We start from the raw sequence: 24,364 nt of genomic DNA, 5'->3' as shown, positions 1-24,364 counted from the left end.
ACATTGATGGCCCTATATAACTTAATATACCTTTTAATAGGTTGAACACGGTTGATAGCTCCTTCCTGTGAAGGAAGCACCATGCAATTTACTGGATAGGAGCTCCACTTTGTGTGAAGTGGTTTGTATGCAAGTTTTTGAGTGTTGCACAGTGCCCTTCGTAATGTGGAAGAAAAAGAGTTTGTTTTTTATTGTTTATGGTCTGTTCAAGTCCTGAAGGGATCCTTGAAGAAACAAACATTCACATGTACTTAATCCTCATCCTCCCCACACTTCTCCCCCTTTGCCCATTCCATTATTCTGGGAACAGAAGGAAACAGTGTCTGCTTCTCTCTCTCTCTTTGTATAATAATTTTTATTAATTTTTAATTACAGTGATCCAAAAGAGCCACATGATCACAATACCAGATTACAATACAGTTAAATAGCCAATTATTCAAATACCGGATTAAACAATTTTGGGTGACTTCCCATGTGCTGGATTTCAGGGTACAAAGTTCTTATTTCTTTCTGCTTCCATAATCTTGATCATTCCAATTACAACAGCACTGATCTTGATCCTTTATTTTACAGCCACTGGTTTCATGACTTTCACTCGTAATTGCATATTCAATAAATTTTATTTCTGCAAGAGGAGTTTATGTATGGATTTTGGGAGGGGTTAATGCTTCATTGGAAACGGAGGAGTTACCACCTGCCCTAAAAGATGTACCTCGTCCTTAAGGAGACCTCTCTGGAACCAGAAGTGTTAAACAACCACCCAGTGGCAAATATCCCATTTCCGGGGTTGATATGAATTGGGAGTCGTACAACAGCCTCATTGACTGGTTCCATTCCTGTTCTATAAGGCACTCAGTGATCAAGTGCTTGATTCTATTGCTAACCTATTTAATAATCCCTGGAGCAATAGAAATATATAGAGAAGTCTCTCTTCTTTCTCTTTGGTGATCCCTCATAGCCAAGTAAGATTGTCTTCCATAAGCACGGTTTTAACAGTGAGCCCATAAGTGACTGTGGAGGCCAATTCTGGATCCATATGTCCTTCCACAGTGGGGACATAAGTTTCCGGGCGGGAGTTGATCACGGTGTGGATTTGCCAAGCATGTCTTCCTCTTAGCACGTTTCTCCCTTGCGTCCTGAGTTCGAGTGCCTTCAAAGCCCATGACACCTTTGGTAAAGGCTGTTCTCCAACTGGAGCGCTCGCAGGCCAGTGTTTCCCAATTGTTGGTGTTTATACTACATTTTTTTTAAAATTTGCCTTGAGAGAGTCTTTGAACCTCTTCTGTTGACTACCAGCTTTCCGCTTTCCATTTCTAAGTTTGGAATAGAGTACACCAAGCCCTGCTCTGATACGGATATTTGGCACTGTTGTGCTCATGTTACCCTTTGTTCTCTTTCCAGGTTGTCTGCATTCGCTCTACGTGGAACGCCCTGTCACCAAAGCTGAGCTGTGACACCCGGCCACTCATTTTGAAAACCCTGAGCGAACTGTTCTCTCTTGTGCCTTCCTTAACGGTGAACTCAAACGAGTATGAGGTATGCCAGATGACCTTCAGGGTCCCTTCCAACTCTACAGCTCTATGTCCCTTGGCCCCAAGGGATACCTCTTCTTCGGATATGTGGTAGATACTGTCTAGCATTTTAGGAACGTTCCTATAGCCTACGCTCCTGAAAACCTGAAATCAGCAGTTGTGAGCTGCTGTATCAGGAGTGGAGAACCTTTAGCCTTCCACATGTTGTTGGACTACAATAAAAATAATAATAGTAACAACAACAACAATTTATTTCTACCCTGCCCATCTGGCTGGGTTTCCCCAGCCACTCTGGGCAGCTTCCAACAGAAGGTTAAAAATACATTAAAACATCAGTCATTAAAAACTTCCCTAAACAGGGCTGCCTTCAGATGTCTTGTAAAAGTCAGATAGTTGTTTATTTCTTTGACATCTGGCGGGAGGGCATTCCACAGGGTGGGTGCCACCACCGAGAAGGCCCTCTCTCTGGTACCCTGTAACCTCACTTCTCGCAGGGAGGGAACCGCCAGAAGGTCCTCGGCTCTGGACCTCAGAGTCTGAGCTGAATGATGAGGGTGGAGACGCTCCTTCAGGTATATGGGAATATTGTGAAGCTCCTTGACATCTGATGGGAGGCGGGTGCCACCACCAAGAAGGGCCTCTGCCTAATTCGCTGTAACCTCACTTCTCACGGTGAGGGAACCACCAGAAGGGCCTCGGAGCTGGACCTCAGTATCCAGCCTGAACGATGGGGGTGGAGATGCTCCTTCAGGTCTACTGGGCTGAGTCTGTAGGGCTTTAAAGGTCAGCACCAACACTTTGAATTGTGCCCGGAAACGTCCTGGGAGCCAATGTAGGTCTTTCAGGACTGGTGTTATATGGTCTCAGCGGCCGTTCCCAGTCACCAGTCTAGCTGCCGTATTCTGGATTAGTTGCAGATCCATAAATGGCCATATAGCATATATTCAACACAAAAAAGTGACAATTTGTTGTTGACAAAGGACAGCTGGACATAGAAAGTGCCCCATTACCTTCAGTAGCTGAGGGCCTCATCAAACCTAAATCCAGCCCTGGCCGTTGGACTGATCTATTCTTAAAATTTGAGCAGGGAGGTCACAGGCCCCCCCTGCCACATATTATTTCACAGGTCAGCTATACTGGGGGGGGGGCTCCCTCAACATCATTTTATAGTGCAATATCTGCTTTTCACGTTGTACTGTGGAGCTCACCATGTACTGAATAAAAAAGATCACACCTCCCGGTTCTGGTGAGAAGCTGAGAACAATGTTTTGATAAGTGACTGGCATGCTTTTAGCGGGAGAAAATCTTTTAAAGTCCGTTAATGTCACTGAGACTACAAACAATGTGAATGGTCTACAAATTGCCCCTTTAGGAGCACTAAAAGGTCAGTTCCCTTCCCTCCCACAGAAATGGCACTTGTCTGCATTTTATTGTACATCATTGGATATTGGCTCTTGAGAGTAATTTTTGACCTTTTGAAATGCTCTCCGTTAGTATGCTAAGGTCCATTGGTCTGCATTTTTAACCCAGCTAAATTGCTCAAACCGTTCTGGTTACCGTAAATTGAGCTGAAAAAACACCCTTGGCAACTCCAAGCCCTTAACTCCTATTCTGAAGAAACTGCTGAGCCATAAACACCTGTTCTCTGAGGTAAACGTAATAGAAGGCCGAGATATTATTATTGGCTTGTATTGTGTACCTTGTTGCCCAGATAAGAAGGCGTGGTAACCTCTTTTTCTAATTTTTATAGAAATTCAAAGTTCAAGTTGTCAGCTTCCTGTGGAGCCACACACAGAGCAAGGTGAGAGACTAGAAAACGAGGTTTTTCCGATTTGAACAAAATGTGTGTCACAGATTTGGCACGGCTCCTGATGCCATGTGGCCGGGAGTGTTCAGGGAGGCAGAAGATATATTGTTTAATAATATCCTTCCCAACTGCGTTAACAAATTCTGTGATTTAGCAGAGTAACATTCCCCTTTTAAAACTTACACAGCGGATAGGTTTGCCAGGCTTGCATAAGCCTCTAAAATAAGTTTCTTGGTAATTCCTCTTTTCTTCCCTCCTAAAAAGAATAGACACAACACAGTCTTGTATACAAGTATAAAAGAGTTTACTCACACATTCTGTTCACAGATGGATCCCAGAAGGCAGACTTAAATTACAAAATATATAGACCTGGAATCTATCCCAAGGGGGAGATAGTTCCTTTGTCCTCCCAAGAGAGCATCTCAGGCTGATGCTTCTTCAACAAAAGCAAAATGGAGACGAGAGAGAGATGTGGTTGCCAGCCCTGTGTTTTTGAAACATGCACAGGTGAGGTCATGCCCACCTCTCGTCACATGTAGAGGGAGTTTGTCCCAGCCCAGGAGGAAGCAGGAGGTTAAACTACTGGCTGGACAAACATCCCTCATCATGTCTAAACATGTCCACTCTAGGAATGTTGTATTTGACTGCTCTGTGTTTCACACCCCACAGTGGCCAGGGAGGAATTCACCCCGGGCTGCACAGTGCCAGCAGACGCCACACTGAGCAGCCCGGGCGGGTGAATTTTGCATTGGGAAGAGGCCTGATTGGCCTCTCCTGATGTGACAGTTGTCATTCATGCAACGTGTGACATCAAGCCCACATGCGTCATATGTGTGGTGTACACACACACAACCAGTGTCAGGCGAAACTCGGCACCTGTGCTTCTATGCTAGTATATACATTTATATGTTTGGGTTTGCAATGCTACTTCGGTAATGAATTGGACCTGTGATGGCACGCTGCTTCTTGACATATGTTTTCCATTCGTGGTGTGTTTTTGTTCTGCACTTTAAATCTAATGCGTGTGAAGAATGTTAAACTGTCAGACACAGCAGCTAAATACAGCACTGCATCTTGGAATAGTTACAGGGCAGAAAAGAACTCTAAGAGGCTCCCCGGCACTTAGAAACTTTGGTAATTAAGTAGAAATAGCTTAGATAAATAGATAATCACGTCAGCATGACCCCTATTTGTGTTCTTATTTTTTAAAAATGTCCTCCGTATTTCTTTTTGACTGCTGCTATTCAACTTAAAAGGTAAAGGTAAAGGGACCCCTGGCCATTAGGTCCAGTCGTGACTGACTCTGGGGTTGCGGAGCTCATCTCGCTTTACTGGCTGAGGGAGCCGGCGTAGAGCTTCCGGGTCATGTGGCCAGCAGGACTAAGCCGCTTCTGGTGAACCAGAGCAGGACACGGAAACGCTGGAGGGGGATTTATCTACTTGCACTTTGACGTGCTTTTCGATTTGAACCGCCGACCTTCTGATCGGCAAGTCCTAGGCTCTGTGGTTTAACCCACAGTGCCACCCGCGTCCCAGCTATTCAACTTACTCAGATTTTAAAAGGTGGAGTGCCATTCACAGTAGTGAGCAATTTGAAGGTGTGCCCTCAAATGCCCGCTTTCCTCTTTTCCCTGCCCAGGCAGGATACTTTGAGACCTGGTCTATATGTAACCCTTGCTATGGAGATCAGCATCTCGTGGGTTGTCAACGCTTTAGTAATATCCTTTGGTGCAAATCGCTATAACTTTACCCACTGGCAGCCCACATTTGCTGGCTGGAACTGCGAAAGTCATGGCACGAGTCCCCTGATTTATGTTTTATCTCAAATAAATGATGCAGCTGGTTGGGTTTTTTGTGTTCTTTTTTCTCTTGTTTTTACTGTTTTATTTTGGACTCAATGTTTGTAATTTTTGTTGTAATTTTGCAATGAAAATAAAAAATCAATTTTTTAAAAAATGATGCAGCTGGAAAACAGTTACCCCATGGGGAGGGTCAGGTATAGACAGGGTTAGGGAATCTGTAGACTCCGCCTCCCAGCAGCCTCAGCCAGCATGCCCAATGGTCAGGGACGATGAGAGTTCTAGCCCCACAATTTCTCAAAATCCCTACCTGGTAGAGATGAACTGTTGCTTTGAACCGCTCAGCTGAATTTCCACGTACAGTACAGTGGTACCTCAGGTTACATACGCTTCAGGTTACAGACTCTGCTAACCCAAAAATATTACCTCGGGTTAAGTACTTTGCTTCAGGATGAGAACAGAAATCATGCTCCGGTGGCGCGGCAGCAGCGGGAGCACCCCATTAGCTAAAGTGGTGCTTCAGGTTCAGAACAGTTTCAGGTTAAGTACGGACCTCCGGAACGAATTAAGTACGTAACCTGAGGTACCACTGTAATGCTACACTTCTCCACCAAGGATGAAAGCAACGGCCTGCTTTTTGGGTTTGTGTTCCCATCTGCATTTTTTATTGGCTGCAGGGGCGGAGGAAGGGGGTGCGGTGGGGGTGGGTCAACCATGTGTCACCACTGAGGGGGGTGACAAAATGCCAGGCAGCACTCTCTGCGGGGCCTGCAGCATGCCTGAGCCACGCGTCTCTCCTGGGAGTGACGTGGTGGTTTGGGTGCCCGCAGGCTACGGGCTGCCCCAAACGGTCTCTCCGCTGCCTCCCCCTAGCTATAGGGTGGCTGAGTGGGAGGAGGCAGGCAGACTCCTTGGAGGCCCCGCGGGCTGCTGGCCCCGCCCCTGGGCGCACGGCACGCACGCCACCCCAGACGCCCAATCGGCTTGCTCTGCTGCTGATTGGCTGCTTCAGTTTAAGCAAGTGTGCTGGTCCCGGAGGGAAGGTTACCGTGAGGCGAGGTCCAGGACCTGGGTCGAGGGTCTGTAGTCTGTCCTCCACGGGCGAGGCGGGGTCCAAAGCGAAGAGCCGGGCAAGGACGGGAACTCTGGAGGAACAGGTCTGGGTGCTGGCTGAAACAGCTCTTCAACGACGTTGCTCCCGCAACCTGGGACCGGGCTGACCGGCCTTTATCTTCTCTGAGGCCAGGGGCGGTCCCGGCCCCCAGGAGACCAGCCTCTCCTGGCCTTAAGGCGAGCACTCCTCCTGGGAGAAACCAGTTCCCTCCGCCTCTGCAGCTCAGGAGAGGCTGGAGGGTTACTGGACCCAGGGGGAGACTCACCTTCCCCTGACAGGGCTGGGAGAGGCGCACCTGTAGGCGATGTGTCCTAAATCACCTCCGGAGCCAGAGTGGGTTCACCTGGTGCCTGCTCCTGAGGATCCGGCACAGGTGCAGGCGCTTCAGATGCAAGGCTCTGCCCCAGCTCAGCCGGCCCTGGAGGCGGGGATTCCTGTGCAGGCCGGGATTCCTCTGGTTCAGCCTCTGAATTGGATTCCCAGGCCATCACAGCAAGGAGTTTCAGGTTCGATCCCTGTAAAGGACAGCTGCATATTCCTGCATTGCTGGGGGTTGGGCTAGATTATCCTCAGGGTCCCTTCCAACTCTCTTACCTCGTACCACAGGGATATATGATGTGATCGTAACTTCTTTCATCTCCAGGATCCACTCGTAGCCACATCGGCGTACAAATCTCTCTCTGAATTTAGTTCAGAAGAACACATCATTCTCCATCTTCCCGAACAGGTACACGTCCCTCCCTCCCTTCAAACGTAGAGGAAAAGTGATTATTTGTCAGAAATGCAAAGAAAGGCTGCAGAGAGATAGGCTCATATTTCCATGCATGGTGGAGTTGCATGTTGGTGCAAAGCCAGGCTGGGGAGCCATCTTAAGTTGAGGCTGCATAAGCCTTGTGGTGCATGTGATTCAGATTCTATTCAGTTGAACCTCTGGTTACAAAGTTGGTTGGACAGTGTTCTCGAAGCTACCCAGCATGAGTTTGACCAGACTGCAGGAGGACAGGAAGACTGGAGTGCCTGGAACAGGTGAGGCTGCAGGTCCCTTATTTTGGCTGCTGGTCCCTTATTTTCAAGGCTGCTGGTCCCTTATTTTCAAATCTGTACGTTGACAGAAGCTTGCTGCAGCCAATCAGAAACTGCGTTCTGGTTTTTGAATGTTTTGGAAGTCGAACGGACTTCCAGAACAGATTCCACTCTGCCTGGTATCCTGTAACTTCGCTTCTCGCAGGGAGGGAACCACCAGAAGACTCTCAGAGCTGGACCTCAGTGTCTGGGCTGAACGATGGGGGTGGAGACGCTCCTTCAGGTCCTTCCTTTCATAAAGAAAAGAAAACATGTATTTGTTTAATTGATGTCTTGCCCTTGCTTGGACTCTTAACTAATGTTCGCCTGCCCCATTGCTTCCTTGCTCACACAGGCAAGACCAGAATTGCCCCAACCAGAAGAGGTGGATATCAATGAAGAGGAGGAAGAGGAAGAGGAAGAGAAAGAGGTGGATCTCTCTGTTCCTGGTGCCTCCTATATAAAATTGTTGATGCTCACGCCTCCTCCTGTTCTACCAGGTATAATGCACGCAGAAACAAACAGATTTCTGGCCAGAACTTTGTATAACATTGCTTCCCTTCTGAGGAGTTCTTTAAAATTGCTGCTAAGTGATGAGAAGCAGGTGCCAGACATACAATTAAAATACGATTGTCATTGTTCCATACAGAACAATTAAATTGAAAAAAATCTACATCAGACGTTCAAAAACCAACAAGCCTGCTATCCCAGCTATCCCAGCCCGGTTAGCCCCCTAAAAACTCTGATACCCCATGATTAAATACAATATACTCCCATAGAGACTACTGTAAAGGTAAAGGGACCCCTGACCATTACGTCCACTTGTGGCCGACTCTGGGGTTGTGGTGCTCATCTCGCTTTATTGGCTGAGGGAGCCGGCATACAGCTTCCGGGTCATGTGGCCAGCATGACTAAGCCGCTTCTGGCGAACCAGAGCAGCGCACGGAAACACCGTTTACCTTCCCGCTGGAGTGGTACCTATTTATCTACTTGCACTTTGACGTGCTTTCGAACTGCTAGGTTGGCAGGAGCAGGGACCGAGCAATGGGAGCTCACCCCGTTGCGGGGATTCGAACCGCCAACCTTCTGATTGGCAAGTCTTAAGCTTTGTGGTTTAACCCACAGCGCCACCCGCGTCCCAGAGACTACCTTACACTGCGTTTAAAACCAAAATCGCATTTGGATAAAAACTGTTTCTCAGGCGGCTAGTCCTAGTCTTTATAACCCTGTACTTTCTTCCAGAAGGCAGAAGCTGAAAGAGATCATTTCCGGGGTGTGCACTATCCTGCACTATCTCTGCAGCTTTCTTATGGCACCTGGAAGCATAGATTTGATCCAAGGTGGGAAGAGTGCACCCAATTATTCTCTCCGCAGTCTTTACAACCCTGGACAGCATTGTTTTTTCCCTGACCTTGCATCTCCCAAACCACACACACAGACCAAATGTTGTAGTAAGCAGTCATCTTCGATCTCTGACGTTGGGGGCAAATGGCTGGAGATGGTGGAGTTTACCTTTGCAGATGCATCTAATGGACCAAAACAAAATGGTAGCATGATAGACCTCGGTCTGCTCCAGTGAGCTGGTTCTTAAGCTGTTTTCCTGTAAATGGCCAAAGCTGGATGTTACAAACTGTAACCAGCCAATGCATTCCTTCTGACATTTGCAGGTGTGCTTATATTCCTTTACCAGACTGTGACATTTTTATACAGCTAATGAGTTAGCCTCAAAGAATGACAGCAGAATACATAAAATTTAACGAACCCGGGCAAAAGTCTTCAAGAATATATGCTATATCGTGCTGAAAGCTGGTTGGAATGTTGGGGAGAGCCAAGGACTTTTCTCTTTAAATTATGCAGAAGTGTAAGCTAACAAAATCTCTTTTGAGGTGTTAAGCTGCGCAAATTGCCCATCTTGTGTAGCTGATGCAGGCAAAAAGATGACAATGCAAGATTCACGTACTGTGTAGACGAAAATGGCAAAATCTGTAAACAAGCTATCCTGCAACACAAACCTACGCTTTCTTCTCTGGTTGTGTTAAATATTTTTTTGTCTCTTTAGTGGATCCTGAATTATATTTGTAGGAGAGTTTCCCTATTTTCCTGTTAAATATTGAAGCCATTTTCATTATACTTCCTGCTGGAAGTATACACTCATATTTAAAGAAATGTAAAGGGGGGAAACTGAGAACATATTGGTGGGCGAGAGGCAGAAAAAAGATGAGGAAGGACTGGGGATAAAAATCGAAAAGTGTTCCAGAGTCTGTTAATTGATTCTGCGACACTTTGCATGCTTCTGGTTTCCCCGAGTGAGCATGTGAATGCTCTTTTATTCCATGTTTGCTGCAATTTAGCAGAAAACCCAGTGCTGTATTTGGTACAGGAAAAACCTGCATCAAAGCCACAGGGCTAATTTGAAACAGTTGTTATAAGCTCCCCTTTCGAGGAGAGTGGGGAGCAACAACTTTTCATTGTATAGTAAAAAGCGCTAAGCGGCCTGTTAAACCGACCAAGCGTTGCCAAACTTTGGCAATTCATGATAGCGAAAGAGTAAACCTGCTGTGGGCTCTCTCACTAATTTGTCTGCGCTACTACATTTTGCTTTCTGAAGTGTCTTGGCATGTTGAGAATTCTTTACAACTGTAGCAATGAACTCTGAGAGCGTTTTTTTAAAATATTAAAAACAACCTTTATTATACATCTGTTTACATTAATTTACATATAACTTAGACAATACACACAGTTCCCATCCCAACACTGACACACCATAAACACTAACTTCTGATTATTCTCTTTGTGCTATTTTATACTATACACACTTCATTCTTCTTATTTTACTTTCTCATTTAGCATCAGTAAACTTTTGCTCTATACATTCTCAGTATTCCAAGATTCGTTCTAGGTCTTGGAGAGCGTTTTAAGGTATTTGATCAATGTTACCTATCATATTTACAGGGACGCGGGTGGCGCTGTGGGTTAAACCACAGAGCCTAGGACTTGCCGATCAGAAGGTTGGTGGTTCAAATCCCCGCGATGGGGTGAGCTCCCGTTGCTTGGTCCCTGCTCCTGCCAACCTAGCAGTTCAAAAAGCACAACAAAGTGCAATTAGATAAATAGGTACTGCTCCAGCAAGAAGGTAAACGGCGTTTCCGTACGCTGCTCTGGTTCGCCAGAAGCGGCTTAGTCATGCTGGCCACATGACCCAGAAGCTGTACGCCGGCTCCCTCGGCCAATAAAGCGAGATGAGTGCCGCAACCCCAGAGTCAGCCATGACTGGACCTAATGGTCAGGGGTCCCTTTACCTTTACCTATCATATTTGCTGAGTATCGGTCACCATTTGTGGATGGTTTTGTTTGTAAGTGGCAAGAATCCTCATGGAGGTGCTGGCAAGGCTGCTGTGTTGGCCAAGGAAAAGGACGCTCTTGCTCCCGTTGTTCCATACCTGAGGCCAAACAAAGAGTGCATTGACCAGCATAGAAAGCCGCTCTGGCTGTTTGTTTTTCCTTCCAAGTTCGAACATCTGACACCATTTATTGAAGGTTTCCCGAGGTGACGTTTTGAGCGGGAGGCGAGCGTGGAACTGCAAAGGCTTCCCCGGGAGTTACAGAAACCGTGACCTTGGAGCTGTCAGCTGAATATGGAGTTACCAGTTATGTCAGCACAACATTCCTGGATAATGGCCGTGGTTCTACGTTGGTCTGGGTGGTTCTGGTTTCCTCAGTCAATCACCTTTTGTTTTCTTTATGTCTGCCCCGTTCTCTCCCCTTTTCACCCTCCCCTCAAGCGTTTGAAGAGTTCGCAGTATCGCTCGTGAAACAGGAGATGACCAGCATGCCTCGTGGAATATACCATTCTGCACTGAGAGGCGGTGCTGTCCGGTCAGACCAAGGGAAGACGGTGTCAGGCGTGCCAAGCTTTATGCTGAAAATGTACGAGAGAAACAAGCAGCCTGGACTGAAGCCTGGCCTCGCAGGTGAGATTTCTCTGGAGAGAGATGAGAGAACTTCATGTCGTAGTAGAACATCTCGGAATGGGTGAATGACATGTCTTCTGGGTTTTTTAACATGCCGACCCATTACCAAAGTGTCCTCAGGGCAGCTCGTATAATGAAAGCAGCAATTAAAAAAGAAACACAATAAAATGTGTGCTGGAATAGCTGTAAGGATGCACAATTAAAATAGCACCTAAGAGCCAAAGTGAGATTAAAAAGAGCAAAGAGTGGAGGACCGAAGAACAGAACTGAGAATAATTGTTAAAAGAAAACTACAGCAAGATTTAAAAACATGGACAAAAGGAGATATATGCCCAATGTCATAAAGATATAGAAGTACAAAAGTACAGTGGTACCTCGGGTTACATACGCTTCAGGTTACATATGCTTCAGGTTACAGACTTCGCTAACCCAGAAATATTACCTTGGGTTAAGAACTTTGCTTCAGGATGAGAACAGAAATTGCACCGCGGTGGCAGCGGGAGGCCCCATTAGCTTAAGTGGTACCTCAGGTTAAGAACAGTTTCAGGTTGAGAACGGACCTCTGGATCTCCAGAAGAAATTATGTTCTTAACCCGAGGTACCACTGTAGCTGATTGTCGTGCCTTTGTGGAGAAAAGTATCAGGGGCATTTGGACAAAGATCTCCAAAATAAATCCATGGGAAAAGGCAATCCTTCAGGTATTGGTATCTTCACCGTCATTTCTATACTGCTTTATATTTTAAAGAACAAATCTCAAAGCGGGTTAAAATGCATGGAAACATCAAACAAAACAATCCAGAATCAGACAAATTCTAGCTTCAAAAAAAATCCAAGTGACGTTTTGCTTTCCCCAGTCGAGTTGCCATCCAGAGACAGGCTCCACATGGCCACAATTAGGCCCCCGCCAGTTGCAAAACGCACCTGGCACCTGGCTAATTTCTAACATTTTTTTAAAGCAACACTTTCACATACAAACCAGCAATGAATCCCATTTCACTGTGTTTACTCTTAAGTTATCCACCTCTTAATTCCATCATTCCTTTTTAACATCCGCACCTCGGAATAAATTTGGCAGGTTCAAGAATCATGCATTTATAGCCCGAATGGAATTGAATGGAATTAAGGACCTCAGTAATGTTATTTTCACATCAGCCCCCCCCCCCAAGCCTGTCTCTTACATACATGTTTTTCTGCTGCTCAGGTGGCCACTGACATCCAATCACAGCTGTCTGGTTATCTTAACACTCAGTGTTTAAGCGCCTGGCAACTATTGCATGCAGCCAGCGCATGGGAGACGTTTCGACAGGGAAAGCCAACTTCTCAAACTCCCGCTACATATTGCGGCCAGCTTAATTTCCATGTGCTGGAATTCCCTTCTGTACAGAAAGGAGAGCCAGGCTACTGAATAAATGAGCCTAAGCTAAGCACCAAAGCTGTGAAGTTTTGAGGGAGCAAGCTTACCCCGTGATACAAGCAAAGGGAGGAACTCCGGTCCTGCGGTTTCGTCCGCTTGAAAAGGCAACTCGGGGCTCACCTGAGACAGGGTCTAACCAGCACTTGCAGCAGCCCAGTGTAGAAGCCGACTTCTCCTGAGATAAACCAGAAGCTGCTTTTTCCTTTTCCGGGAATTAATTTTTGAATTTCTACAAAATTGCATTCTTTCTTTCTTTTTTCTTCCAAAAATTTTATTGGTTTTCATAATATTATAAACAAACAAACAAACAAACAAACAAACACACAAGACAAACAAACATGACAAACATAAATCATAGCCTTATTGAAAATTACAGTTATTAACTTTGTTAAGTGACTTCCTCGCTTCCCCTTGGTTGAATTTCATCCCAAGCCTATTAAGTATCTGCAAGCTATTCCCGGTTAACTTAACTTAACAAATTTAACCAAATAATCATTAAATTTATTCCATTCTTCCTGATATTCCTCCTCCTCCTGGTCGCGGACTCTTCCGGTTAGGTCATCTTCATCTGCCATTCTTATACTGTTGGTAATTCTGCTGCTCGTACTTTGTTAGCTAAAAAGTGGAAAACCCAAGAACCCAAGAATTACAAAATTGCATTCTTTCGATTCTCGAACCTCAGTATTCTCTGTTTTGCAGTCATATTAAAACACAACTGAATTGTTATAAGCCATCTGTAATATCTCCCTTTAGCCGGCATATTGCTGAGTTACGATCTCCCAATCCACGTGGGGAAGGATGGAAAGCCTATCAGCCGATTTCTAGCCAGTAGGGGACGCAGTTTCCACCAGATGTTGATTGCTCTGCTCCACGAGGTAAGCCCTGCAGTGTCCCTTCCGCTTGTGTAGCCGTTCTGCTTTCTTCCATTCCCCCAACCTGAGTTTGCATTTGCCCTTTGCTCTAATTAGGAAATGGTAGCTGCAAGCTGTGTGTGGTGCTGTAATTTACTCTTAATTAAGTAAACTTGCTGCGAAGAACAATTAAGGAGAACAGGACGTATAAATACATCTAATAAAATGCTCTCTGCTCCGAAATGTTTTCTCCAAAGTTTGCCGGAGTAAATCAAGGCTGACGTTTTCCCTTCAACTCTGCCTAATCTGGTTACAGTTCTGTCAGATTTGGGCTTGTCTGAGAAACAATTAGGGGATTGGAACCTGGGGAGTGACCTCTACTTCCTTGTTACTGTAATAATAACGCAGCATATCTCTTAATTGTTCCCAGCACCCTGGGATATTGCATTAATGTAGCTGATTTTGTGTATTAAAGGTTTTGTAAACCAAAGCTTTAATCTCCTGTAGGAAATGTGAGGTGGGGTCAGGGGCAGAAGGAATTAGAAATGAACGTCCAATTAATCATTGTAGAATATAAGCGCAGCCTTGTTATCAAATATTTTCATTAAATAGAGCGTTTATAGCTCTTTCGGCCACTGATCTTCAGAAGCTGCAAACAGCAGGAACGCAGCCAGGAGAGAAACCTGTATGGGCGAGTGCAGATCATGAGTTATGGTTGCTCTGGCCTTCTTTGATGCGCTCTGCAAAATGAGCATGGCTGTGCTGCAAGAGCCATGGACTCTCTGCCTGACCTTGTTGTTCTTCAGAGCCACCCTTGATTTTTGTCCCAAAGGCAGAAAGCTCACATGAAATGTGTAACCACCTTATAATGGAACGGGTTCTAAGCGCTGTGATTATTCCATGCACTTAAGAGCGCACATATGTGTTTCTTCACTCTCTGACCCTTCCTTCCTTCCTTGGTGTCATGGTTTATATTTATATTTCCTCTTGCTGTCCTCTGAGGTTGAGAAGACTTCAGAGAATTTATTATTATTAATAATAATAATGCAATCACTGTTTTGAACACAGAGCTGGAAAAGTTCCTTATTTCAAGAAAACACAGATAAGGCTTATTTTGGTTATTACAGCTGTTCTTTCCTGTGTTAATTAATTATTCCCACTTCTTGTTTTTGTTGGATTGGTATTTTGAAGTAGTGTATTTAAGCTGAATTCCAAATGCATGCATTTTTTTTAAAGCAATATATATATATATATATATATATATATATATATATATATATATATATATCAGTGTGCTTCTTTTAAACACTTCAGTGCCCGAACCTCTTTGAAATGTAGATATAATATTGGGTTGGTATGGACATCAAATGATGTGCTTAATTCTAAAAATGCTTAATTTGAAACATACTTGGTGTGCGGAATATTATTCCCCAGTGCCTGACTTCGTATGTCTGTAGAATGTTAAACATTCCTAAGAAAAGAAAAGAAAACCTGGCTTAGCTAGTACATGCCATGCAGAAGAGCAAAATGTCTATAGGGATTATGAAAGGAATCCAAACATGTGGAAAAACAGAAATGCACCGTCAAAACTCCGGAGCAATGTTTAATTTTGTTATACAAATCTCCTTGGAAAATATGTTCATGGTTATTGAGTATAAAAGTTTTCTTAAGCATCACAGAATCCAGCACAGCACCATTTCTACATCCAGGCAGCCTTGAAGGCAGCATCTCCCAAATTTCTAAACAGCACCTTGTCCTGTGGAATTTAGCCCTCAACCAGGTTGCATTGGGGAGTGTCTGGCTCCCTCACACACATGAACAAGTTGACCATAGTTGCTGTCTTTGTATACGGCAGCCCCAAATAGTAATAATAATAATTTATTGTTTATACCCCACCCATCTGGCTGAGTTTCCCCAGCCACTCTGGGCAGCTCCCAACAGAATATTAAAAACACGACAAAACATCAAACATTAAAAACTTCCCTAAACAGTGCTGCCTTCAGATGTCTTCTGAAAGTCAGATAGTTGTTTGTTTGTTTGACATCTGATGGGAGGGCGTTCCACAGGGCAGGCCCACTACTGAGAAGGCCCTCTGCCTGGTTCCCTGTAATTTGGCTTTTCGCAGCGAGGAAACCCCCAGAAGGCTCTCAGAGCTGGACTTCAGTGTCCAGGCTGAATGATGGGGGTGGAGACACTCCTTCAGGGATATTGGAATATTGTGAAGCTCCTTGACATCTGACTGGAGGCGGGTGCCACCACCAAGAAGGCCCTCTGCCTGGTTCCCTGTAATCTCACTTCTCGCAGTGAAGGAACTGCCAGAAGGTCCTCAGAGCTGGACCTCCAGGCTGAACGGTGGGGGTGGAGACGCTCCTTCAGGTATACTGGGCCGAGGCTGTTTAGGGCTTTAAAGGTCAGCACCAACACTTTGAATTGTGCCCGGAAATGTACTAGGAGCCAATGTAGGTCTCTCAGGACCGGTGTTATGTGGTCTCGGTGGCTGCTCCCAGTCACCAGTCTAGCTGCCGCATTCTGGATTAGTTGCAGTTTCCGGGTCACCTTCAAATGTAGCCCCACGGAGAGCGTGTTGCAGTAGTCCAAGCGGGAGATAACCAGAGCATGCACCACTCTGGCGAGACAGTCTGTGGGCAGATAGGGTCTCATCCTGTGTACCAGATGGAGCTGGTATACCCTTTGAGGGATCTTTAGTTTCAGCTCCACGATGCTCAATGTGCAATGTGGGCTTTACTTACAGGCAACCCGTGCGCCAGGAGGCCCCGCCCACTGAATACACGTCTCTCCCATCGTTTTAGGGATGCTGGGGCCAAGTAATCATCTGAGCTGAACCAACGTGAATAAACAAGGGCGGAACAGAGAGCACATGCATATCCTCCAAAGTTTTGGGATGGGTACCAGCTTGGGTCAGTAACTGCTGTGTTCCTCAGGAGAAGTCCCCTGGTTACGGTTTAATATCTGTCAACATGAATAGAGAAAGATATAGAGCATTTGCCACATTTTTTATGGTTTCCTATGAGAGAGATAAAGATGGTTTCAATAAACAGTGGTCTGTTTGAAGTTGTGTATTGTTCAAGTTCCTATAATGGTTGAAGAGAGACCAACCAGCTCATCTCTAACTCTCTCTGAAGTCACAGCGTGCTGTTTTATTGTTTGGTAAATAAGACCTGGCAGACCGTCTTTGAAAGGACATTCCAGTAGCATAGACATTTGGGTGAGCTATTCAAATTGGGGGTGTCTGGAAAGGATCTTAAAAAACACACCCACCCACCCAAAGAACGCTCTTAAGATTGGGCACTGCTGTCTGGACCAGATTAGGCAACAATTATCTTTAGGCATTTCAGCAGTTAGAAGTAGTCTCTGACTTTCCTCTTAAATGGACTACTTGGAAGAAGGTTGTGTAGCATTGTGGGGTTTTGCCCTCAGAGTACCAATGAGGCTGCTCCAGACATAATATAATTTAGCATTATGAACAGAAGCTGTAATGAACCTATGGTTTGTTTTCTCTCCTCTCCCAGCATGTCCATGAAGGGGCGTGCTGAAAGTTTCACATCTATTTTAGGTTAACTTCAGTGTACCACGTTATCCAACCCTAGACACACACAAAATGTGGTTAATCTTAACTGTGGTTAGTGAAAACATGCCAAGTTCAAACCATAGTTTATGAAACTCTCTCGTGTTAAGGTTAAGTATGGTTTAGAGTTCGGATGATGACTAACTAAACTTCAGTTAATCTAAACCTCAGGTCCAAACTTCTGATCTTTCCATAGCTGTGGCAAAAAAGAAGTAATGGGAGAAATTTGTGAGCTCTTGACTTACGAACGCTTGTTTCATGACGTGAAACGAAAGTTTAGCTGGTTTAGCATTATGTCTGAAAACGTTGTTCTTTGGGTTTTTCACAACGTTGTGTGAGCACTATGGTCAAATTCCATAGAGTACCTATATGTGCATTGCGTGATATGCTGTAGCTCAGCCAGTCAATGATAGAACCATATGGATGGATCATGAAGTTTGAGTCCTTCCTATTCTTGTTGAGATACCTCAATTGTAATTGATAGATGCCCTGTAAATGTTTCAAGAGGTCCTTCCTTCAATTCTCCTGCCTTAACCACCAAAATTCATCCAACCAAATGTCTAGATCAAAGCATAATAGAGCTGGCAAGATAAGAATGTTAACTTGCTCTGAATGGTGAAATTGTTTAGGAATTGTAAAAACATTGTTGTTGTTTAGTTGTTTAGTCGTGTCTGACTCTTCATGACTCCATGGACCAGAGCACGCCAGGCACTTCTATCTTCCACTGCCTCCCGCAGTTTGGTCAAACTCACGCTGGTAGCTTCGAGAACACTGTCCAACCATCTCGTCCTCTGTTGTCCCCTTCTCCTTGTGCCCTCCATCTTTCCCAGCATCAGGGTCTTTCCCAGGGAGTATTCTGTTCTCATGAGGTGACCAAAGTATTGGAGCCTCAGCTTCACGATCTGTCCTTCCAGTGAGCACTCAGGGCTGATTTCCTTAAGAATGGAAAGGTTTGATCTTCTTGCAGTCCATGGGACTCACTGTAAAAACATAAAAAGTGTAAATATTATCAGACAGGATGATGGACAGCAGAGTGTTATAATTTGAAGTCCCAGGTTCTGGATAGGTTTATGGTTGTCCTGAGGTTCAATCTGACCTCCAGGAACACTTCCATCTGCCCCCAAGCCTCCCACCCCATGGCAATCCTCAGGACTCATCCTTCTTTGCTTTGTTAGCCAGTTTCTCTCTTGGGAGCTTATAAATGGACTTGAGCGCCTAGGGTAATAAAGGGAGGACTCTGGCAAAGAAGCTGTGTCTGCTCACACTTGCTAGGGGAGATGTAGTTAAAAGAGAAAAAACTGAGTCTCAGTGGGGCCTGCCATATTTCAAACAGTGAAAAATCCAGACACAATTCGGTTAAAGACTTGAGGAATGAGATTATCACCCCTCTTTTATTGTCCATTCCGGGTCGCCCAGCCACTGCCCCAGTGTCCTTTCTCTTGGCAGATGAAGATGAGCAGGTGACAGCAAAGTTTGCCAGGTTTTTAGCTGGGGCAATCAGAATAAGACACACTATTTGACTATTGATTCAAAACCCTAAAATGTATTTTATATCATTGACTTTTTGATTTTTATTCTTTGTATATCGTTTTGTTGTTTTATTGCTATGGCCGACGGCCGACGCATATAAAGATCCATTCATTCAAGACACAATCTGGCTCTACCCGGGAAATTCCAGACGTATGGCAACCCTAGCTCAGTTCACAAGGGAGTAAGTTGGTGAGCAGAGCCAGAATATTGGGCTCTTTGCTTCAAAAGATGGCTCCCGTGAAAACTTAGCTGCTGCCTAAGACAAAAGCATGGAACTAAAATTTGGAAAGTGGTTGTTATAGCAGATAAAACATCCAACAGGGATGAGAAGGCAGATTTAAATAGCAATTCATTCTGGCATTTTCTCTTTCTTTCTTTCTTTCGTTCGTTGTTTAACGACTAGCCTTGCAGAAGAATGAGAGAGAGAGAGGCCATCTGATGCCAACCTGGAATATTTTGGGTCCCACCCCCTAAATGTATTGAAGTAATATTGTCCTGGAAACTGCTGAGATCTAATAACTTGTTTTTAATAGGCTCCAAATGGCTGTCATGACAACTTTCGATGTTTTTGGTTGAGGCCAACAGTAGAAATAATTGGATACTGGAAACAAAAAACTAATTCTTTTGCCTGCCATAGAATATTATGAGACATTACAGTGCACAGCAGTCATTTTAATTACAGTGCTCTCTCTCTCGTTTTCTTTTTTCTTAAGCTGTTGGCTTTGAAGTTGCACTGCAAACAGAAATGATCTAGAGCGATGGTTTTCTTTTAAATTGCTATAATAATGACAACAGCCAGGATGAAATGTGGAGTTGTGTGTGTATTATGAATGTGTGTGTTAATGTGCTTCTATCGTCTTTTAAGTTATGCAATGAGAGAATCACCTGGTAATTCTGTGTTCAGCCAAAACCAAGGATTTGATTAATATTCTAAGAAGAGTTTTCTGTTTGTTTTCATTTTGGATAACTTGTTGGATACGCAATATAGATTATGTTTTGAACTGGTAAAAGCTCTTCATAATTTACACGTCAAATTCCAGCATAATCTACTAGGTTAAATAACTTGTATTTACTATGTGAGCTCTGGCTGGAATCCAAAATCTGCTTTAGGTACCCCCAAGGCCTTAGACACACTCTGTGAGATTTTTTAAAAACTTTGAACAGACTGCTTTTGAAAGGCCTCTCATGGTGCAGTTACTCACAAATAATCCCACTGAGTTCAATGGAAATTATTAGTATGATTCAGTTTCCAAACTCCATCTGGCATGGGAAGAATACAAGCTCAAATGATAGGTAGACTTTCAGAACTACTTGTGTAGTTCTTGTTGGTGGCAAGCAAAAAAAAAAGGGGGGTATAAAAGGAGTATTCCATGGATGCTAAGATCTTTGATGAGAAAACCCCAGCAGAGATATAAATTCACAAAATATGCAGTAGAAATATAAGCTGTTAGACCTTTAAAATGTGCCCTTGTGAGTTTCAAAACTCCCTTCTTCCCTTGGCATACAAAAGACCACACTTTAGTAATTTTAAAATGGTTTACTTACAAACCCTCCAAAGGTCAGGTTCATGTGCTTTTCCATACAGCATTCAGAAAAAACAGGCAGTAAAACTTGGCTTACTTGTAGCAGTGAAAGTTCCTAAATCATTGGTCTAGGAAAGCTGCTCCCCTTCCCAGGGGGGTAGGGTTGCAGGCAGGCCACAGGGGCTCCCCACGTCAGTGGGGGGGGGGCATGGCTTAGCCTCTCGCGTCACTGGGAGTCCCAGCCATGTCATAGCCCTGGCCGACCAATCTGGTTGGCTGGGGGGCATGGCCTACGCTATTTAAACTGCAGCGTGGCTGGGGAGGGGCTCTTCCTTCTTGCCTCTTCCCCTTAAAGGTAAAGGGACCCCTGATCATTAGGTCCAGTCGTGGACGACTCTGGGGTTGCGGCATTCATCTCGCTTTACTGGCCGAGGGAGCCGGCGTACAGCTTCCGGGTCAGTGGTTCGAATCCCCATGACGGGGTGAGCTCCCATTGCTCAGTCCTTGCTCCTGCCAACCTAGCAGTTCAAAAGCACGTCAAAGTGCAAGTAGATAAACAGGTACCGCTCCAGCAGGAAGGTAAATGGCGTTTCCGTGTACTGCTCTGGTTTGTCCAGAAGTGGCTTAGTCATGCTGGCCACATGACTCGGAGTTTGTACGCTAGCTCCCTCGGCCAGTAAAGCGAGATGAGCACCGCAACCCCAGAGTCGGCCACGACTAATGGTCAGGGGTCCCTTTACCTTTATGTTGGTTGTATGAGGCTGGTTATCTCACAGTTCTGGGGTGGATCACAAAGCCTGTGGAAGTGAAAAATCAGATATATGTTTACTAGTGCAATTTCTTTTTAAAACTGCAAAGTCCAAATAGTAATTCATAGTACAAAAGCAGAAGCCGTCGGTCAGCGATACTTCCATTCTAAATGTGTGTTCATACACCAGTGTGGTGTAGTGGTTAAGAGCGGTAGTCTCGTAATCTGGAGAACCAGGTTCGAGTCTCCGCTCCTCCACATGCAGCTGCTGGGTGACCTTGGGCCAGTCACACTTCTTTGAAGTCTCTCAGCCCCACTCACCTCACAGAGTGTTTGTTGTGAGGGAGGAAGGGAAAGGAGAATGTGAGCCGCTTTGAGACTCCTTAAAGGGAGTGAAAGGCGGGATATCAAATCCAAACTCTTCTTCTTCTTCTTCTTCTTCATTTGAGTTCTTTTACTACAACATCCAATTTTGTTCGGTGGTTTCATATGTGAATATGAAATGTTTTCCATGCAGGTCAACATTCAGCCTTCTGAGTGGCATCGCTCCCTGCTACTTCCCCAGTCCTGGGCCGGATTTATGGAGAGAAGCTATCATGCAATTCTACAAGTAAGTGGAGTTGTCTGAGTGTTGTTCTTTTGTTGCGTGATCTCAACACTCAGCATAGAGTAAATAGGGGAATGTGTCTGCTATATATAAGATGAAAAGGAAACAAAGTGAGCAAATGGCTTAAGTTCTCATATATAGGTTTGAGGAGAGTTAATACCTGCTGTTTAGTTTGTTTGTTAGCTAGCCTATGAACTCTGGACTAACAGAGCCTTACTTAGAAACGATGTGTAGACCCCAGACTTACCCCATTGATCTCAATAGCACTTAAGTTCAACTATCCTAGTCTAGATCCAATTTCTTACATAGGAATAATGTTGAAATAACTTTGTAGGACCCAAGTTAATCATATCTTTGGAAAAATTAAAGCCATTGTTTGTTCAAACCATAGTTCACAATTACCTTGACATTATGCGACAATGGTCAAATACACAGAAAGCAGCTGTTTTTCTTATAACGAAAACTAAAGCCCTTTTTTCATAGTTTCCCCCAGTTAGATTTCATAGTTCCCCCCAGTTAGACATTTCATCACTGGCAAAGAAGCAGTTTTCAACTAACTTTTCCTCAGCGTAGACCCATTGCAATTCCTGGACCTCAGTCATGAGCATTGATTTCCATGGGTTTACTCAGAGGTGAAAGTTAGTTGAATACAACCCAAAAAATTCAAATAACAAACTCTGGTTTGATCTGTTTCTCATCCAAATTGTGGGTAGTTTAACATGATTGAATCCCCTCCCCATAAACAATTATAATCCAAAATTAACTTTTTAGAGTATCGTGGTTAGATTTGCAAGATCACCTATTTTGTTCTTGTGTGCAGTTCTAATAGAACTAGATTGCAGCTAGATTCACGTTTAGTAATCTTCAGAAAACGGGTTATCTCTCATCATAAGATCAGCACATGTTCAAGCCTTCACAAGATTTGGTTAGCACAAGAATACCCAATCCTCATTGATTAGAAGGAAAAGTTGCTGGTGTGAATTTACCATAAATCTCTTACACCGTAATGGAAAGCATAATCTGATTTTTAGAGCAGTATCAAATGGTATTCATGAACATCCTACTTAATTAAGTAAGATGTATGACAGAGAAAGATTCTTATTCACATATGCTTTCCCACAAGGACTTAATAATGCACATAAAACAGTCATGTTTAACCTGTAGGTCACCGCACTACATTCAGAATAGATTCCAAGAAATTGTTTCTTCCCGTTTTCCTGCTGTCTTTGCTTTGCAAACTCCCTTTCAGATTTTAGAAGTGTAGCGTATAAAAAAACTCCTGTGATGAATTTCAGCGGGATCTTAAAGCAAAAAAAATTATTATTGTTAGGTGAACTGCAGGAGAAGGAACGCATAGCCAATTCTTGCTCAGTGCTAGGTTTTGCTTTTCCAACACTGCCGCATCCCCAGTGCCCAAACCTACACGCCTGCAGAATCATCCAATCGTTGCAAGGTGTCGGGACTGCCATCGGAAGAGGGGAGGGAGGCAGGGACGCCGCTGGGATACAGGGAGCCACAGAAACTCCTGAGGAGCAGTTACAGATAGGTAGCCGTGTTGGTCTGCCATAGTCAAAATAAAAAATTCCTTCCAGTAGCACCTTAAAGACCAACTAAGTTAGTTCTTGGTATGAGCTTTCGTGTGCATGCACACTTCTTCAGATACACTGAAACAGAAGTTGCCAGATCCTTCTATATAGTGAGAAGGTGGGGAGGGGTATTACTCAGAAGGGTGGTGGGAATGGGAGATTGGCAGATAGCTGAGATGAGCCTGTTGACGACTCTTAACGACTGCAATAGGTCTTACAGGTCTTCTCACCCCTTCCCTTTTCCTGTAAGACCTATTGCAGTCGTTAAGAGTCGTCAACAGGCTCATCTCAGCTATCTGCCAATCTCCCATTCCCACCACCCTTCTGAGTAATACCCCTCCCCACCTTCTCACGATATAGAAGGATCTGGCAACTTCTGTTTCAGTGTATCTGAAGAAGTGTGCATGCACACGAAAGCTCATACCAAGAACTAACTTAGTTGGTCTCCTGAGGAGCAGTTCCTCTTCCAGTGGTGGGCAAAGCCATACCTCCAGTGGAGAAGAGAGGGAAGGGGCCAGCCAAGCGAGGAAAGGGCTTGAGGATGCTGCTGAGAGCCCCAGGGCCTCACCTAGCCAGGCTGGCCAGGAGGGACGCATGCCACTTCCGTCGCCCAGCGAGGGGTGAAACGCAAGGAGGGGAGGCGGAGGTTTGGGGTGTCGAAATTCTTATGTTGGGGAAGAAGCCGGAAGAGGCCACTCCCGGATTCTGCAAGTGACTAAGACGGACATGAACTTGGTGGATCTGCACTGTAAATAGTTTGCACAATAAAACCTGTAAAAGACAGGTCGGAGTCCTGCCTGGTTACTCACGAGCAACCACCCCACAGCATCTGACACAAGGGATTTTAAGGATTTTAGGGAAGTACCTCGAGACAAGGTTTTATCCCGGCCTGCAGCATAGATGCACCCTCATTCCTCAAAAGTAAGAAACTCAAATTCCATCACTTAACACATAGTTCATTACCCTGGAAGGGCAATTTGATTTGAGAGCAGAGTGGACCTCGAGGGAAAGGTTACATCTGCTATTCAAGCGCTCCCCATAGAAACCCATGGATTGCTCCCCGTGTAAGGTCTCCTGCTGATTTATGCTGTGCTTGTGCAGGGAAGGCAGGCCGAGCTGGAGATGCAGTTAAAACACGGCAAGGAGGGACCCGAAGAAGTGCAGTACAAGCAATTTACAGCCTGGCTCTGGTAAGCGAATGACTGTCTGCTCCCCATCACTCGAAAAGGGCGG

At 44.8% G+C, this 24,364-nt stretch overlaps 1 protein-coding gene across 2 annotated transcripts in view; it reads left to right on the top strand.

The window, feature by feature from the left end:
- Nucleotides 1-24,364, top strand: part of FOCAD (focadhesin) — a 127,314-nt gene that overhangs the window by 66,857 nt on the left and 36,093 nt on the right. For both annotated transcript variants that reach the window (XR_014520909.1, XM_083483273.1), the window contains exons 16-23: nucleotides 1,402-1,536; nucleotides 3,283-3,333; nucleotides 6,896-6,979; nucleotides 7,670-7,814; nucleotides 11,097-11,285; nucleotides 13,454-13,575; nucleotides 21,456-21,548; nucleotides 24,233-24,321. Coding sequence is in view for 1 of the 2 variants with exons in the window: in XM_083483273.1 (XP_083339399.1) it covers nucleotides 1,402-1,536; nucleotides 3,283-3,333; nucleotides 6,896-6,979; nucleotides 7,670-7,814; nucleotides 11,097-11,285; nucleotides 13,454-13,575; nucleotides 21,456-21,548; nucleotides 24,233-24,321 (908 nt within the window). In the remaining variant the exon portion in view is untranslated. The remainder of the gene's footprint in view (nucleotides 1-1,401; nucleotides 1,537-3,282; nucleotides 3,334-6,895; nucleotides 6,980-7,669; nucleotides 7,815-11,096; nucleotides 11,286-13,453; nucleotides 13,576-21,455; nucleotides 21,549-24,232; nucleotides 24,322-24,364) is intronic.

The sequence above is a fragment of the Podarcis liolepis genome, assembly GCF_965112155.1.
Source record: "Podarcis liolepis genome assembly, chromosome: 17".
Lineage (NCBI taxonomy): Eukaryota > Metazoa > Chordata > Lepidosauria > Squamata > Lacertidae > Podarcis > Podarcis liolepis.
Note: the sequence above shows the minus strand (reverse complement) of the source record. Positions and strands in the feature narration are given on the sequence as shown.